The sequence below is a fragment of the Hylobates moloch genome, unplaced genomic scaffold (assembly GCF_009828535.3).
Source record: "Hylobates moloch isolate HMO894 unplaced genomic scaffold, HMol_V3 SCAFFOLD_19, whole genome shotgun sequence".
In the NCBI taxonomy this organism is placed as follows: domain Eukaryota; kingdom Metazoa; phylum Chordata; class Mammalia; order Primates; family Hylobatidae; genus Hylobates; species Hylobates moloch.
The window spans coordinates 39,567,566-39,583,688 of NW_026652294.1; the positions used below are offsets into that span (position 1 = coordinate 39,567,566).

Below are 16,123 nucleotides of genomic sequence, written 5' to 3' on the forward strand. Positions count from 1 at the left end.
CAACAAGCCATCGAAACAGAAATAAAGTCAGTATTCATCAGTTTACCTGTATTTTCTGGCATGGAAGCTTGATCAGTATTTCTCTCCTTTTTGAAAGAAATATTTCCAAACTGTAGCACTGAAGATACTACTTTAAGCATTGCTTCATATTGATAAAAAGAAAAAAAAATTAATATTGCCTCAAAATGTAGCAGAGACATATTCTCATTTATTTTGTGCTACAAATTAGCTATACAGAACTTTTCAGTAAGATATGTCTTTTCAGGATTTCATACAATTCATTAGTTTCCCAATCATTTTCTAGTTTAGGTGATTTACCCCAAATGTGTAAGTCTCAGGAAAGTGAGTACCAGAATCTTAGAGAAATCACACATACACAGAATCTCTTCATGGGAGAAGCCCATTATGTGCATTGCTTCCATGGTCTCCTGGAAGTTATCTTTGTCTTGCTGTCCCGGAATAGGAATATAGCCATTGGAGAGAAACCTGTAGTTATTAAATCCTTCAAGAAGCAAATCAGCTAAAAGGAAATATAATGGAAGAAAATTTAATAAATACTCATGAAGACAACTAAGCCATACCTGCATTCAAACTGTGCCAATGTCACAGGAGAGCAGTGGTCACCATGCAACCCATTGACAGCAAAATGTTTTTTTCTTTATATATTCATGTAAATACACAAACATATATTTTTAAATTTTTTTTTTTTTTTTGAGACGGAGTCTCGCTCTGTCGCCCAGGCTGGAGTGCAGTGGCTCAATCTCTGCTCACTGCAAGCTCCGCCTCCCGGGTTCACGCCATTCTCCTGCCTCAGCCTCTCCGAGTAGCTGGGACTACAGGTGCCCGCCATCACGCCCGGCTAATTTTTTGTATTTTTAGTAGAGACGGGGTTTCACCGTGGTCTCGATCTCCTGACCTCATGATCCGCCCGCCTCGGCCTCCCAAAGTGCTGGGATTACAAGCGTGAGCCACCGCGCCCGGCACATTTTTTAATTATCTGTACCAGCGAAGGAAAATGATGATGTTAACAATGCTAAAACCTTAACGGGAGTTTTGGGGATGGCAGTTTGTACAATATTCTATTTGAAATTGGTTATCTGGGAAATGATGTCAATTTTCCAGATGACAAAACTTTATTGTTTTCAGATTTAAATATTTTAGCCCTCTTTTTTGAAGGAAAGCTTTTAAACCCATATTCTATATTCCTATCTTAGCAAGTAGTTTGCAGCAAACACTATGAAGTGAATATGAAAACTACCATGGACATAAGCTAAAGATACAGCGATGTGGACCAAGCAAGTCCCAAGCCCAGCAGAGGCCCTGAAACACTTTCTCCAAGCCAGCTTCCTTGGTGGTTAACCTGCCTTTAGAGTGATGATGTAATGTGGCGCAGGTACCCACACTGACTACTTGTATTGTAGGAGCCATGAATTAAAGAGAACTTACTCTTTTGACAAATGTATTCTTGAGAGCCAAAGAATATTTCTCAGGAGTGCTCAAAATAGCAGGGCTATTTATCCTTATAACAGATATGCAAATGTGCTCCCAGCTTTCTTTGTGACTGGCTCTCTTGCTCTCCTGCAGAGAATTTCTGCAGGTCGCCCTGTCCCCTTATTCTTGTCTACATCACATTTAACTTCTACAGGGTACTGCCTGCTGCTTTCTTTTTCTATTTCTTTCAACACTTTGATCATTTTAAAGAATTTACTCCTATTGCAGTTACTGCCAGTCTGAGAGCCTGAGCATTTTCTTCTCTTCAGTGTTACATACTGCATAATCTTGAATTTTCAGTCTCTCGTTGGCAATAACTCTATTTTTCTGTTGCTTGATTTTTCCCTTGCAGGTGTTTCTCTGATTAATTTTTGGGTTCAAAGGTTTCACAGATGTCTGTGGTTAGCAAAAGCCTAGACGCCAGATGAGAAAAGTTTTACTATATATGTGTCTATTTTGGTATCTAGATAATATATATAATAATCATGCAGAAACACTAAATTTGAGAATCAGAAGAGATGAGAAAGTTATGCATCTTCTCCTCTCCCTCAATATATTTCTAACTCAGCAAAATTCTGACCCAGACCTGAGCTCTCCTTTGTACCTGCCCAACTCTAAACTTCTAGTCCTGTGATTCATGACATTCAGTCAATCAATCAATCAATATCCACCACAGGCTCTTTCTAGTACTAGTGGAAGCAGTAACATATATTCAGTTGTAAATCTAGAAATAAAAATATTTATTCTACTTAATTTCATTAGGTAAATTTCTTTTCCCTTACTTTCATATTTCAAAATGTTGAATCAGAGTTGTAAAATACACATCGTTTGTCTTCTAATTTAAAAATTTTAAAAAAGAAATAAAAGTACAAAAGATTACATTATCTACAATACCTGCTGCTTAAAATAAAGTACTTACCCCATGGCATGGAAGTTCAATTTCATTTTGATTTTCATGATTTAACCAGCTGGAAATTTGGTGTTTTGTGTGTAAAAAACTGTTTCCCAAAATTGTTTTTTCTCAAAAAAATATTAAAAGGGATATTCCAGCAAATATAAAACAGTAAAAACCTTTGTAACTTACACTTTAGGTGTTCTCCTGCTCCAGATAACAACTGGTAAAAGATATGAAAAGTACGTTCATCTTTTGCTTGACGAACAGCACGAGACTTTTCCAGAAGGTCTGAGCAAAGACGGTTAAGAATTAAATTATTTAATATAATTCTTAAATAAAAAAGGCCCTCTTTCAGTGTCTGCAAATTTAAATCATAAAACATCTTCTTTCTCTGATATACATAAACTATCCTGCAATGAACTATTCTAAATGACTATCTTCCATCTGTGAAAAAAGAAAATAGATGCAACTTACGTTCCTCACTGATCTTCCAGAATCATTGGTCTGGGAAGGAACTTAAAGATTATACGTGCTTCCCTCACTCAGCTCCGCTCTACCCCATCCTTGCCTAACTTGGATTACATTCAAAGAATACCACCTATACAAGGAACTGTAAGAAGCTATTAAAAATGAAGTACAGTTGTTTAAGGCAGGAGAAGCTGTGTAATACCAGATTAACACAATTTTATAAATAAGGAAGCCATGGTACAAGGAAATTAGTCAAAATAATTTAGCTAATAAGTGGTACAGTTAGGAATCAAAAAGTTGGCTTGACTCCAAAATGCATGCTGAGAGTGTCCACAATGCTACCCTATTGAAAGCCTCCTACATGAGAGGCACTCGCCCCTTCACACTCAGCAGCGCATGTAACTTTCCCAAATGCCTTGACAGCTATGATGAGATTAAGCACTAGTCTTTCCTCTGCTGCTCTGAAGAACCAGTGCAGCCAGTACCTACGCCTGCTGCTACCCACCCTGCCTGGGCTTCCCAGGGGGCAGGTGGCACAGTCCCCAGCAGCTCCTGCATTTCAGACCACTGCACACCCAGCTGTGTATCTTATCTGGGGCTCAGATCCACAGTTCTTGATGCTGCCAGAGTGCCTATGGGTTGACAGTCACACTGGCATCTCAGAGAACGTGTATCACAGCTTTTGAAGATGATTGCCTCACTTGAGGTAAACCTTCCCTGGGGCCACCAAAGTGAATTAATTCTGTATGTGTCAGATAGTCTGAATTTTAAGTCAGACTATCCCACACATCCTCCACGTCTGGTGAAAGACACACTCATATAAATCATGCTCTGACACACCTATATGAAGAAAGCTGAACTGCAGATTCATTCTCCTGTCATTTTCAAGTATTTCCAGATTTTGCTGACTGTGAGTCTATTTGGAGGCATAAAATACTGTTCTTAACCAGAAAATCATGGTCTATCCCTCGAAGGATAGAAACAATGTATTTCTATCACTGGAGATTATTCTAACAAGTACCCGAAAATTGTCATCTATGTATCTTTCTAATTGGCACACTATCATTCAGAATCATTTTTATTTTATTACATCTCTAATCAAATGTGTTTTATCTAGGTATGTATGTGCATACACATATATAAACCTTCTTATGGCCATTCTATGCAGGTGACATTTCTTAGGACTATTCTATGTATTTGACATTTTATTTTTTTCCTCCAGCTTTATTCTACTTAACACTAATTGAGACTACTTTAACTCTGTAATCTTATAAGGATGATTTCAATGAGTACATGCTCATCCTTCTAATATCAGAAGTAGATGGTAAAAAGTGGGCTAACAGCAATAGGGGGAGGGCAACTGCATTCATCTGAATGTCCTATACCACACAAGCACTGTGGCACTCTCCACTTCCCCAGCCATGTGAATAAGTTATGGCCTGGTTTTACAAACAACAAAACAACTTGGAGTTAATATTCACTAGTCGAAAGTATTAGAACAAGGTACGCTATCTCTGGGCTCAAGTTTTATCATCTGGATTTTGGGAGTGATATCACAGACGGTTGCCATGGGGTTGTAGGAAGACTAAATCATTCTTTATTCTGGATTATACATTTATGAAAAAGGATACATGTTTCAATGTTGGCCCCAACGATATAGCCAGTTACATCAAAGTTGATCCGAATAAATTTGCCCTGAAAATAAATTAAAAAGAGAAAATTGAAAATAAGCAAGTACATACTGGATATGAACACTATAATAAACTAAGAAGACAACAAGTATCCACGAATTAGTTACAATAATGGATCTTACATATTGCCTCAAACAAAAAGGAAAAAGAAGAAAACAGGCTGTGATACATTTCAAAAAAGTAGCAATAGAATAGGCTATTTTCCTGGAGTATAACATAATAAAATTAGAAATTATTAACAAAAGGAAAGTAGTGAGATCCCAGTCATTCAGAAGTTTTTAAAAGCTCTTCTAAATAATCTGAAATATGAGAGGTTTTAACAGTTTTAAAGGACCACTCTATCCAGCACTATAATGGTAGATTTAAAAATCTGAATAATATAAATGATTTCCTAGAAAAATAGAAATCCATTCAAGAAAAAAAAAAAACCCAGAAAACTTAACCCATAAAAATAAAAAATAGTAAAACAGACTTATTTCTTTAAAAATGCTGGATTAGTCTTATGAAACAATTTTACAAATTTCTAAGGAATATTTGATTTCTTTACTATATATAACTGTTTTAGGGAAAGAGAAAAATAGTGATTATTTCATCATTCATTTTATAAAGTTGTTATAACACTGAGTACCCAATCTGGTAAAGATATTACAAGGAAAGCAAGCTGGGCGTGCTGACTCACGCCTGTAATCCCAGCACTTTGGGGGGCCGAGGCAGGTGGACCTCCTAAGGTCAGGAGTTCAAGACCAGCCTGGCCAATACGGTGAAACCCCGTCTCTACTAAAAATACAAAAAAATTTAGCTGGGCATGGTGGCGCATGCCTGTAATCCCAGCTACTCGGGAGGCGGAGGCCGGAGAGTCACTTGAACCCAGGAGGCGGAGGTTGCAGTGAACTGAGATCGCGCCCCTGCACTCCAGCCTGGGTGACAGAGTGAGACTCCATCTCAAAGCAAAATAAAAGCAAATACGGTATGGTTATATCTTACTTATAAAAATATATATAAGGAGAATCGCTTGAACCCGGGAGGCGGAGGTTGCAGTCAGCCAAGATCGCACCACTGCACTCCAGCCTGGTGACAGAGTGAGACTCTGTCTCAAAAAAGAAAAAAGAAGAAACAAGAAAAAAAAATTAAATATGTTAAACATTTTGCAAAACAAACATAATGATCAAGAATGGTTTATTCTAGGACTGCTAAGAAGGACTGACACTAGTAAACATACCACTATTATTCGTCATATAAACAGTCAAGGGATTGGAGGGCTTCCTTTAAAGAAACTGACAAGCTGTCTCAAGTTTATTGGGAAATGGAAAAGGACTTAGAATAATCACAACAATTCTGAGAAAGAAGACCAGGGCTGGGGGAATCACACTACTTGATTTCAAAAAGCTATAAATGTACTGGGACAGTGTGGTATTGGTGTAAAGACAGAGATACAGATTGGTGAAACAGAAGAGAGTCCAGGAATTGATAATGTATGTAAGTTAATTCATTTCAACAAAGGTGTCAAGGTAATTTAATAGGAAATGACAGTCTTTTCAATAAATGGTGCTTGAAAAATATGCAAAATGAAACAAAACAAAATTAAAGGAACCTGGACTTTTACCTTACACTACATATAAAACTTAACTCAAAGCAGACCACATACCTAAATATATGGGCTAAAACTATAAAACTTCTCAAAGAAAACAGGAGAAAATCTTCATGACTTTAAATTAACAAGGATTTCCTAGACAGAATGCAAAAAGCATGAACCATAAAATAAAAAACTGGTAAACTGGATTTCATCAAAATTTAAAACTTTTATTCTTCAAAAGATACCATAAAGAAAATGAAGAGAAGCCACAAACTGGGAGATAATATTTGGGAAACACATGTGATAAAAGGCTTGTTGCCAGAATACACGAAGAACTCTTATATTTCAATAGTAGGACAAACGACCCAATAAGAAAACTGGGTAAGTGATTTGAATAGACACTTCATCACAAAAGATATGTGAATGTCCAATAAGTATATGAAAAGATGTACACTATCATTAGTTATTAGGGAAATCTAAGTAAAAACAGCCACGATGAGACACCACTATATACCCACTAGAGTGGCTACACGTTTTAAGAAAGACTAGCAAAGATACAGAACAACTAGAACTATCAGACAACCCTGGTGAGAAGGCAAAACAGTATAGCCAGTTTGCCGGTTTCTCATGGCATCAAACACAGATTATTCTATGACCCAGCAATTCCACTCCTGTGCGGGGTTTCACCCATGAGAAAGGAATGCATGCATCCACATGGACTTGTACATGAATGTTCCCAGCCACTTTATTCTTAATAGCCCCAAACTGGAAACAACCCAAATGTCCACCAACTGGTGAATGGATAAAGAAATCATGGTATATTCACACAATGGAACACTACTGAGCGATGACAAGGAGCAAACCAGGGACACACCCAACAACGTGGATGGATCTAAAAAGCATTCTACTGTGTGAAAGAAACTAGACATAAAGCACTACGTACTATATGATTCCATGTACTTGTCATGCCAGATGTTACTGAAAACTCTAGGGACAGAAACATATCAGTGGTTTCAGGGGCAGAGGCAGGAGGGAACTGACGACACAAAGGCAAAAGAAACCTTTCTGGAGTAAGGGAAACATTCTTCCTCTAGAGCATGATGCTCACTACACTATGTACACATTTCTCTAAACGCACTGACCTGTACACTGAAAAGGGTGAATTTTATTGTATGCCAACATTTCAAAAACAAGGGAGAGATCTTAGGAACTCCTAGATAAAGGCCAATTTTTAAAATATAACTCAACATCTGTTTTACACAGATGAGCATGGCCCGTTGTGCAAGGATGACATTCAGATCTGTGAAGCATTCTATAATGTAATAAATAATAATAATAATAATTCAATTCTGTGTATTTACTATAAACATATTAAGTGAAATATGCTTCCCTATTAAAGTGAAAGCTGTTAGATTTACACTCTTCTGCTTACGGCGCCAGGCAGCTTGCCCATCCTTTTACTTACTACTTGAGGGCCCTTCTCACCCTTCCCAAAGTGTTACTTTTCCAGTGTATTAATATTTACCTTATATTAAAAAAATGAGTAGTCAGTTTGGGATGCTACCTACTAAAGAAGTTTCTCAGCTATATTTTATTGTATGCAAATTACACCTCAATAGTTGATTTTAAGAAAAGAGGAATCACTTTCTAAAATGAATAATCCATTATATTTTTGCTCAATATTATGAGCATTCATTAAGAACTCATCCCATTTTCCTATTAAAAAAAGACCCAAACCAAGCTAGCAAACAAAGTGAAAGGGAATCTGTGTGGGGAGTGTGGGGGAAGAGCCCTGGGAATATACTGACTTCCTGGTTGAGGAGGAACAAACTGTGATCAGCTGCAGGATTAAGTTCTATCTCAGGTGTGTGTCAAGGAGCTCCTTTAGCACTCCTCCTGGTTCTCTTTCACCATTGCCAAGTATCCTAACTCTGCCCCTACCAAAATGTACATATTCTATTTCACGTTATCTGACAGCACTGCTTTGCACTAAGAAATACATGATAAGCTTGATAAACTCAGGCACCATGTCGTCATCATAACAAAGGTGCATTCCATGAAGGGCCGGCTCCCAGTGCCACTAAACCACGGAGTGTTCGAGAGGGAGTTGGAGTAAGAAGCAAAGGCATTTTGTGACAAATAGGCTCTTACTACATCTTATAAAGTCATGAACAAAAAAACCACTTATGCTACATAAGTTATGAAAACAAATGGCAAAAACAATATTACTCTGGACATGAGTCCAACACACATGGCAGTGAAAGTCGACAATGTAATAGAAGATACGAATTTAGGATTTCTTTAGGAGTTAGGATGGTGTTAGTCACCAAACCTGCAATGCGCTCTAGCCTAGACCCTGATTTTATGCCATCAAATTTACTGGGGTAATAATTTAAATTCCCCTGGAGACCACAATGCAAATCCATCATTACGAGGCTGCTTGACTATCAGTGGTGAGCATTTAGTATTTTTCTTCTATAGAGACCTTGTTAATTAAGAGTCGCATAATAAAACTGACCATTTGTTTGGTTAGTTTTGTTTTATGGTGTGGAGGGAAAGTTTTGTTTGGATTTTTGTTTTAATAGGAGAAAAATTTTCCCTTCTTTTGAGATAGGCTAAACAAATAAGCACTTTACACAAATAATATAATTATTGGCATGAAGAGATGCTGACCTAATGCTCCCCAAACTTAAGATGAACACTGAGGCTGTGCTTTTTTAACACCTAAAGAACAATGTGGTCTGTGCATTTCCACGCATAGCACAGAGGTGCTATGGGAACATAAAGAAAGGAGGAGAGAAGGCTTCACAGAAACAGTGCCAGCCGAGCCTACCAATCTTAGTGTTTACCATGTACATTAACTGCTTCAAGCTAAATGGTATTTCAAAGAGAGGTTCTGTGCTTCAGTTCACTTGAAAAAAAACAAACAAAAAAAAAAGCAAAAAAACACCAAAAACACTACAAAGAGTAGGAGTCCTTGGCACACTGCCATCTAATTTCAACTTCTAAGTTGTAACATCTACTATGTTGAAGAGATACAACATTCTGGGTTAATAGCTATTCTAGGTAGCAGCTGTAGGCACCCTTCTCTCTTCTGCCAGTAGGCTCTTACTTATTATTGCCCTTGCATTGTCAGAATGCAATAGTTGAATATATAAAATTCTGATAGCTCATATTTTGTTGACAAGAGAAAGATCTTTTTTGCTCTGTAATTATAAAACATTTTCATCTTTAGATTTGTAAGCATCAGTTAGAATGGTCAACCCAATGACTTTTCTCATTTTATATTATTTTCTTCTAACAATTTTCATATACACACCTGCTTTTTGCATTTGTCCGCTTATGAAACTTATCCAGGTATATATTGGTACAGAAATATCATACAAGATTAAAGAATACTGTTATTTTAGCAAATAGATGAAATAACAGTATTCTTTAATCTTGTTGCAAAATACTAAGGAAATTCTTCCTACAGAATGACCACCCGGATGCTAATGTCATGTTTCTTTTTTGCCCTTAGAAATACATACAATTCTTGAGTTTGAGAAAATTCTAGGCTATCACCTGGAGACTCAATCTGAGACTCTCTTTATAGAATTGATTTCATCATCATCTTTACAGTCTACCATGCTATCTGTCTCTTTGTATTCATCCTCTGGTTCATCCAATGTTTGTGAAATCTTTTTCTGTCAATTTCCTTCTCATTGACATTATGAGTAAAAATTGAAAACTTTTGATTTTTCAACTATGTTCATAAAAGCTAAAAATAACCTACAAAGATGGTTTCTCTAGTTGTCTTTCATACCTACTTGAAAGACAATGCAATATTTGGGGTGATATAATAAGTAAATTAAAAGATGATGCAATAGATATTACTGTAGCATCCTTCTAGGCAATCCCATTATTCTTATTATTTTATTCTTTTTTTAGCATAGTTGAGAACAAATGAGTTAATAATGAACCAATTTCTAAGATGACAAAACAGCAAACTATTTCAAGATACAGAAACAAATAAGATCACTAATACTCCATAATGTATCTTAGATTTATAAAATGCTTCAATGGACCCATATGTAATTACAAGAGAGAATGAACTTCATTCTATTTAAAAAATAAGTACATTCTGTCTTTGTTTTTTGGAAGACCCCTAAGAAAGATTTAAGTTAAAAAGCTATCAATCCTATGAATAGTTAGAACTGTTCAAAAAAGAAACTGAAATTGGGTCCTGATGTTATACTGACGGTTAAAATTCTCCACAAATTTTAAACAGCTATATTATCTATACAATACCTCATTGAGTTAATAAAAATATTGCTATTTTAAGAGACAGTAGTCAAAAGGCAACGTTATTACTACAAAGCTGCCGACACACGGCCAACGTGACTGCCCGGGCAAATGCGTTCTCAAACTTCTCATTTTAATGCTGCACAAGGATTAATCAAAATCATATGGTATCACCTAGTTCTTATTTTAAGGAAACATTTCACTAAAAAAATTCCTTATATCCAGTAATAAAAACTTTTAGCTTTCACCAACATATATGTTTAATTTCTTTATTAAGTATACATATCAACATGATGTTTAAGCTTTCAACTCCGAATACTATTTCCTTTTTTTTTCTTTACCACCTAGAAGAAATTAGAAGTTCAAAATTCATCAAACAAAACAAATTCTTTATTTGGGCAATATGACAACATTAATACACAGATAACTTTGAATTCTAGCAACCGTAAAATCTAAACTTAAATATTATTCACTGTATATTTAGTGAATTTATTTTTCCCTACCTTCATGGGACATTAAAATAGGAAAGGAAGTTAGGTTCAAAGGAGAAATGGGGCTTTGGAGTCATCACTGCCACCTGAAGCCACCTGCCTCTAGCCATGGTAAACGCCACTGTGTTCTTTTGACATCATTGTTGATGGTAACTCCTTGGGCCCACGCAGCTCCTTCGAGCTGTTTGCCGACAAAGTTCCAAAAACACTGGAAAACTTCAGTGCGCTGAGCACTGGAGGAAAAGGATTTGGTTATAAGGGTTCCTGCTTTCACAGAATTATTCCAGGGTTTATTTTATCTGCCAGGGTGCTGACTTCACACACCATAATAGTGCCAGTCCATCTACTGGGAGAAATTTGATGATGAGAACTTCATCCTGAAGCACACAGGTCCTGGCATCTTGTCCATGGCACATGCTGGACCAACACAAATGGTTGCGTTTTTTACCTGTGTGGCCAAGATTGAGTGGCTGGATGGCAAGCACGAGGTCTTTGGCAAAGTGAAAGAGGGTGTGAATATCATGGAAGCCATGGAGTGCTCTGGGTCCAGGAATGGTGAGACTGGCAAGAAGATCACCACTGCCAACTGCGGACAACTCTAATCAATCTGCTTATGTTTGATCTTAACCACCTGACCATTCCTTCTGTAGCTCAGGAGAGCATCCCTCCATCCCACTTGCTCACAATATCCTGTAATCTTTGTGGTCTCACTGCAGTTCTTTGGTTTCCTTATTCCCCTCGACATCAAGCTGGATTGCAGTTAAGCTTAGGATTATAAAATAAAAACTCAGTAACAAAAACAAACAAAGGAGAAATGGGAGAAAATTAAGATTTGGGGCCTCTCCTTTCTCCGGTCCGTGCCTCCAAGATGACAAAGAAAAGAAGGAACAAAGGTCGTGCCAAAAACGGCCGCGGCCACGTGCAGCCTATTTGCTGCACTGACCGCGCCCGATGCATGCCCAAGGACAAGGCCATTAAGAAATTCATCATTCAAAACATAGTGGAGGCCGCAGCAGTCAGGGGCATTCTGAAGCGAGCGTCTTCGATGCCTATGTGCTTCCCAAGCTGTATGTGAAGCTACATTACTGTGTAAGTTGTGCAATTCACAGCAAAGTAGTCAGTAATCGATCTCGTGGAGCCTGCAAGGACCGAACACCCCCACCCCGATTTAGACCTGCGGGTGCTGCCCCACGTCTTCCACCAAAGCCCATGTAAGGAGCTGAGTTCTTAAAGACTGAAGACAGACTATTCTCTGGAGAAAAATAAAATAGAAATTATACTTAAAAAAAAAAAAAAAAAGATCTGGGGCCTCTGAACAGGTGACCTATAGAGAAATGTTCCAAAATAATTCAGACATGTGGTCACTTACTTAGATAAATAAGCAAAGTCACCAACATGCAACACTCTATTCCTCATCAGTTCCCTAGCTTGGTGTCCTTTTCACACCTAGGGTCCATGGTGGCACTAGCCATGATAGTGACTGCCAGTGAAATATCTTTCGGCTAGATGCAAAGGGCCAAGCAAAGAGCAGTGAAAGAAAAGATGCATGGAGAACAATGATGAAGGAGACAGGGCCTGCAGCGTGGAAGAAGGCAAAAGAGAACGGTATTTCTGAAAACATATTTGGTAACCAATAAATCTCGGTTATAAGCCAAAGCACTAAAATATATTCTATTTTAAAAACACTTCAACAGAACAAAAACCTTATGAAGCTGAAAATTATCAACTTTCTAGCTAAATGACATTCATACTCAGGTATTTTACAAGACATAGCCAAGCACTTTGACAACTTGACAAAGTGAAATTTCAGAAGCAAAAATGAAAAACTTTACTGAATATCCCCAAGTGATCTAGGACTTAAATTATTCCCCTTCATGTTGGATACCCTGGCAAATCAGGTAAGATGCAGGCCATGGGACCTGACGTCACTTGAGTGTTGGCCACTTGGCCAGATAAGCAAAGGTGACTTTTCTTTCTTCCTTGGGGGCAGGCCAAGGGGAGAGAATAGGATCTGTCAGTTAAAAAAGGTTTTTCCTCACATCTATAATAAATACTTTCAGAATTAACATTTTTATTGAAACACACGTCTAGACTAAATTGGAAAACATGAGTTTTACTTTTAAGTGGGAACTCTATCTTTTAAACATTATGTGAAGAAATCTGTGCTGAAAATGCCCACTCCATAACTGATTTGCACAAAGGTCAGATTATGGTACTTAATCAGAATTTCACCAGTAAAAACAAAAGCATGGAAAACCCCCAAAACATGACAAGCACCTCGTGTATTAATTACAGCTACACATTTTGATGATAACGCATGTTGTATACCAATCCAGAAACAAGTGAAATTACACGTGTACCGTGAGAGCTCTCAACAGCAAAGACAACTAGGATTCTCTCATATATAATCAAATATAACTTGTTAAGGATTTCACTCAAAATGTTTAACAGGGAAACCTGGATATTTGATATTTTGATACCATGAATAAAATAAAAAGAAAATTATCTTAATTAGTTTCAAAAATTTTGTTTGTTCGGAATTGACAGCAATTTCTGGAACCTTTCCTGGGGTGATTATAATGTATCTATAGTAATTAAAACTAGATTAGTTATTAGCTAGCAACTTAATTTAGGGGCAATGCAGGTTTGTTTCATATTCTGAACATATTTCCCCCCTTCTTAATTTAGTATCTTAAGTTATTACATGATCTGTAGTATGCATTAAAACACATCAGCACAGATAGGGTGCTACGCATGTGTGTTAGCTATTTGCCCTAAATGAGAAAATCCATTCTAGGAGTAATGAGCTAGCACTTAATCCAAAGGCCAGATGGCTACCTTAAATGCTTTAGCTATCTTAATCTCCAAACCAAACCAGAAGCTTTGTTGTTAGTAAAATGAGTTTTCACATGCACTAAGTGGCCTCATTACTTAGCATAATGGATATTAGAAATCACTAGGGTAACATGAGTGGCATTAAGCCATGGACTGATTAGAAAGAGATATATATTAACTTCAAATAGAGCCTTAAAAAAAAGATAAATAAATAAATAAAAACAAAGAAAGATATATATAGACCCTTCCCAATCCGGGGTCAAGGGAACAGGTGTTGAGACTCCAGTAAGTCCAGGAGGCTGTATTGTTGGGGGTGCTCCTAGAGCTTGATACTGAATGGCTGTGTGCAGCCAGTGATCTGGAAGATGCTGGTTGCCTGGTGCAGACCATATTCTGTCACTGATACTGTCACATTTACCTCAGTAAATCTTTCAGGTAAAGGTTTGGTTAGAGAAATTAAACAGAGCTGGGCTGCATGCAACTTACAAAACTGTTTTCAGCAACTGCCTGCTGATAAATAGATGCGAGGGTGCAGAATCCCGACGTGCTTTCATTATAACCTGGTCGCCAAACTGTAAGGAGGATGCCTAGAGCCCTTACCTAGCTTTAACTGCTGGAGGATACTTATCCACCAAAGGGTACATAATAGTTGGAAACTGCCAACCTGGCTTAAGTCAACTTGTAAAAAAAAAAAAAAAAAAAAGAGAGAAAGAGAATAAAAGAAAAGAAAAAAAGGATTTGTGGAAATAGAGAAAGTGATTATAACTAAAACTCTGTGAGGGAAGATGTATCTGCTGATCCAAACAATCATTTTGAAATTGAAGTCCCTGTTTTTAAAGTTTCATTATGAGAGATTCTTTTTACATAAATCTCCTCCATCTGGAATGCATTTTACTTCTCCATAAACAGAGAACTGGACTAACTGTGAATGATTATTTTCTTAAGGGTAATGCTCTCCTAAAGAAAGAATCCCTTTAATATAAACCATATGCTAGTATCTTTGAAAGAAAAGATATTCTTCAGGAAATTAGTCATCTATATCACATCAAAGAAATGGAACCAAATGGATTCTAAAGCTTATGGAGTTTACAGCCTCAAATATTTTCACTGTAAGCATGCAGCTTATAAATATGACTGCATGAAATTTCACTGTATACACAACTCATTTTTTAACATCATATTACTCTTGGTATGACACTGATCTCAACTCAAGGCCTGGCCGGCCCACGGAGCCACTGCCTCCCTCATGTTCTCTACCCATGCTTCTAAAATGGGGACATGCATATTCTCAGAGGATCTAGCATATGTGCTACCTTCCCCGAGCTCAACAACATCATGACATGCTGTTGAAAACACATTAAAGTTAACACCAATAGGAAATTGTGCTCTACAGGGCTAGGGAACCTTAGTTTTGACCACTGGTATATTCCCGGGGCCTTGAAGAGAATATGGCACTTTGTAGTGTCTGCCACATTTTCAGTAAATGAATTCCTTAAAATCCATAAATATACCTGTGGGGCACTATGCTAGGAACCAAAGCTACAAAGTCCCTACTGACAAAGATCTTAGACATTCTACTAGGAAGGATAATAAATACGCAAAGTAATTGTTACAGTTTGCGATAGGTGCCATGAGGGAAATAAATAGGATACTGTGATAGAGAATAATAGAAGAAATCTCCTCAGATATGGTTTTAGACTAACTAGCTAGTTAGGAGAAGAAATGTGGACGATTTGAAACACCTTCTGGATGTTTAACCAACAGGATTCACTGCTGGCCTGTATGTGGGCCATGAGAAAAAGGCTGATTCCTAGGTATTTTGTCTTCCTAGGTTTTGCTATTGTTTTTATTTTGTTTTAAGTTTAAGCAACTGGGTGATTTGATAATACCATTTATTGACATAAGACAAAAAGCAACAAATTTTGAAAGGAAAGGAAAAATTTTCATTTGGAATATGTTAAAACTTGAAGAATCTATTGACATCCATTTGGAGATATCAATTAAGCTGCACAGTGGCTGGCAAAGAATAGGTGCTTAATAATTAAAAGAACTAAATAACAAATCAAACATCAAAATTACACAGAACTGAATTTAAAAATGAGTCTACAATGGTTTCTTTCAAAGCCCAAGAGCCAACACCCATAGAGAAATATTAAAGGGGAATTTTAACTGAACATTATTTAATCAATGGACCTAATTATTTTTAATGGAGCTACTGAGATCAACTACTTGTTTTAGTACTGTGTAGGTAACACCTTATGATAACAGCACATAGCAATAAACTATTACTTAAAAAAATACGTATCAATAAAAGCTGACTTTCTAAGAATTAAAGCCCAAAGTAAACAATTTAAACATACCTCTGTTTCTTGGTCGAATTGAAAGCTACGTCTAA

General features: G+C 37.1%; 1 protein-coding gene and 1 pseudogene across 6 annotated transcripts in view; one reads left to right on the forward strand and one right to left on the reverse strand.

Moving 5' to 3' along the window:
• Positions 1 to 16,123, reverse strand: part of MYH10 (myosin heavy chain 10) — a 156,218-nt gene that overhangs the window by 74,338 nt on the left and 65,757 nt on the right. For all 6 annotated transcript variants that reach the window (XM_032139177.2, XM_032139174.2, XM_032139176.2 and 3 more), the window contains 4 exons: positions 4,486 to 4,549; positions 2,576 to 2,674; positions 377 to 520; positions 47 to 142 (listed from right to left, as the gene is read on the reverse strand). In XM_032139177.2, the coding sequence (XP_031995068.1) occupies positions 47 to 142; positions 377 to 520; positions 2,576 to 2,674; positions 4,486 to 4,549 (403 nt within the window). The remainder of the gene's footprint in view (positions 1 to 46; positions 143 to 376; positions 521 to 2,575; positions 2,675 to 4,485; positions 4,550 to 16,123) is intronic.
• Positions 11,071 to 12,156, forward strand: LOC116458977 (small ribosomal subunit protein eS26-like; annotated as a pseudogene).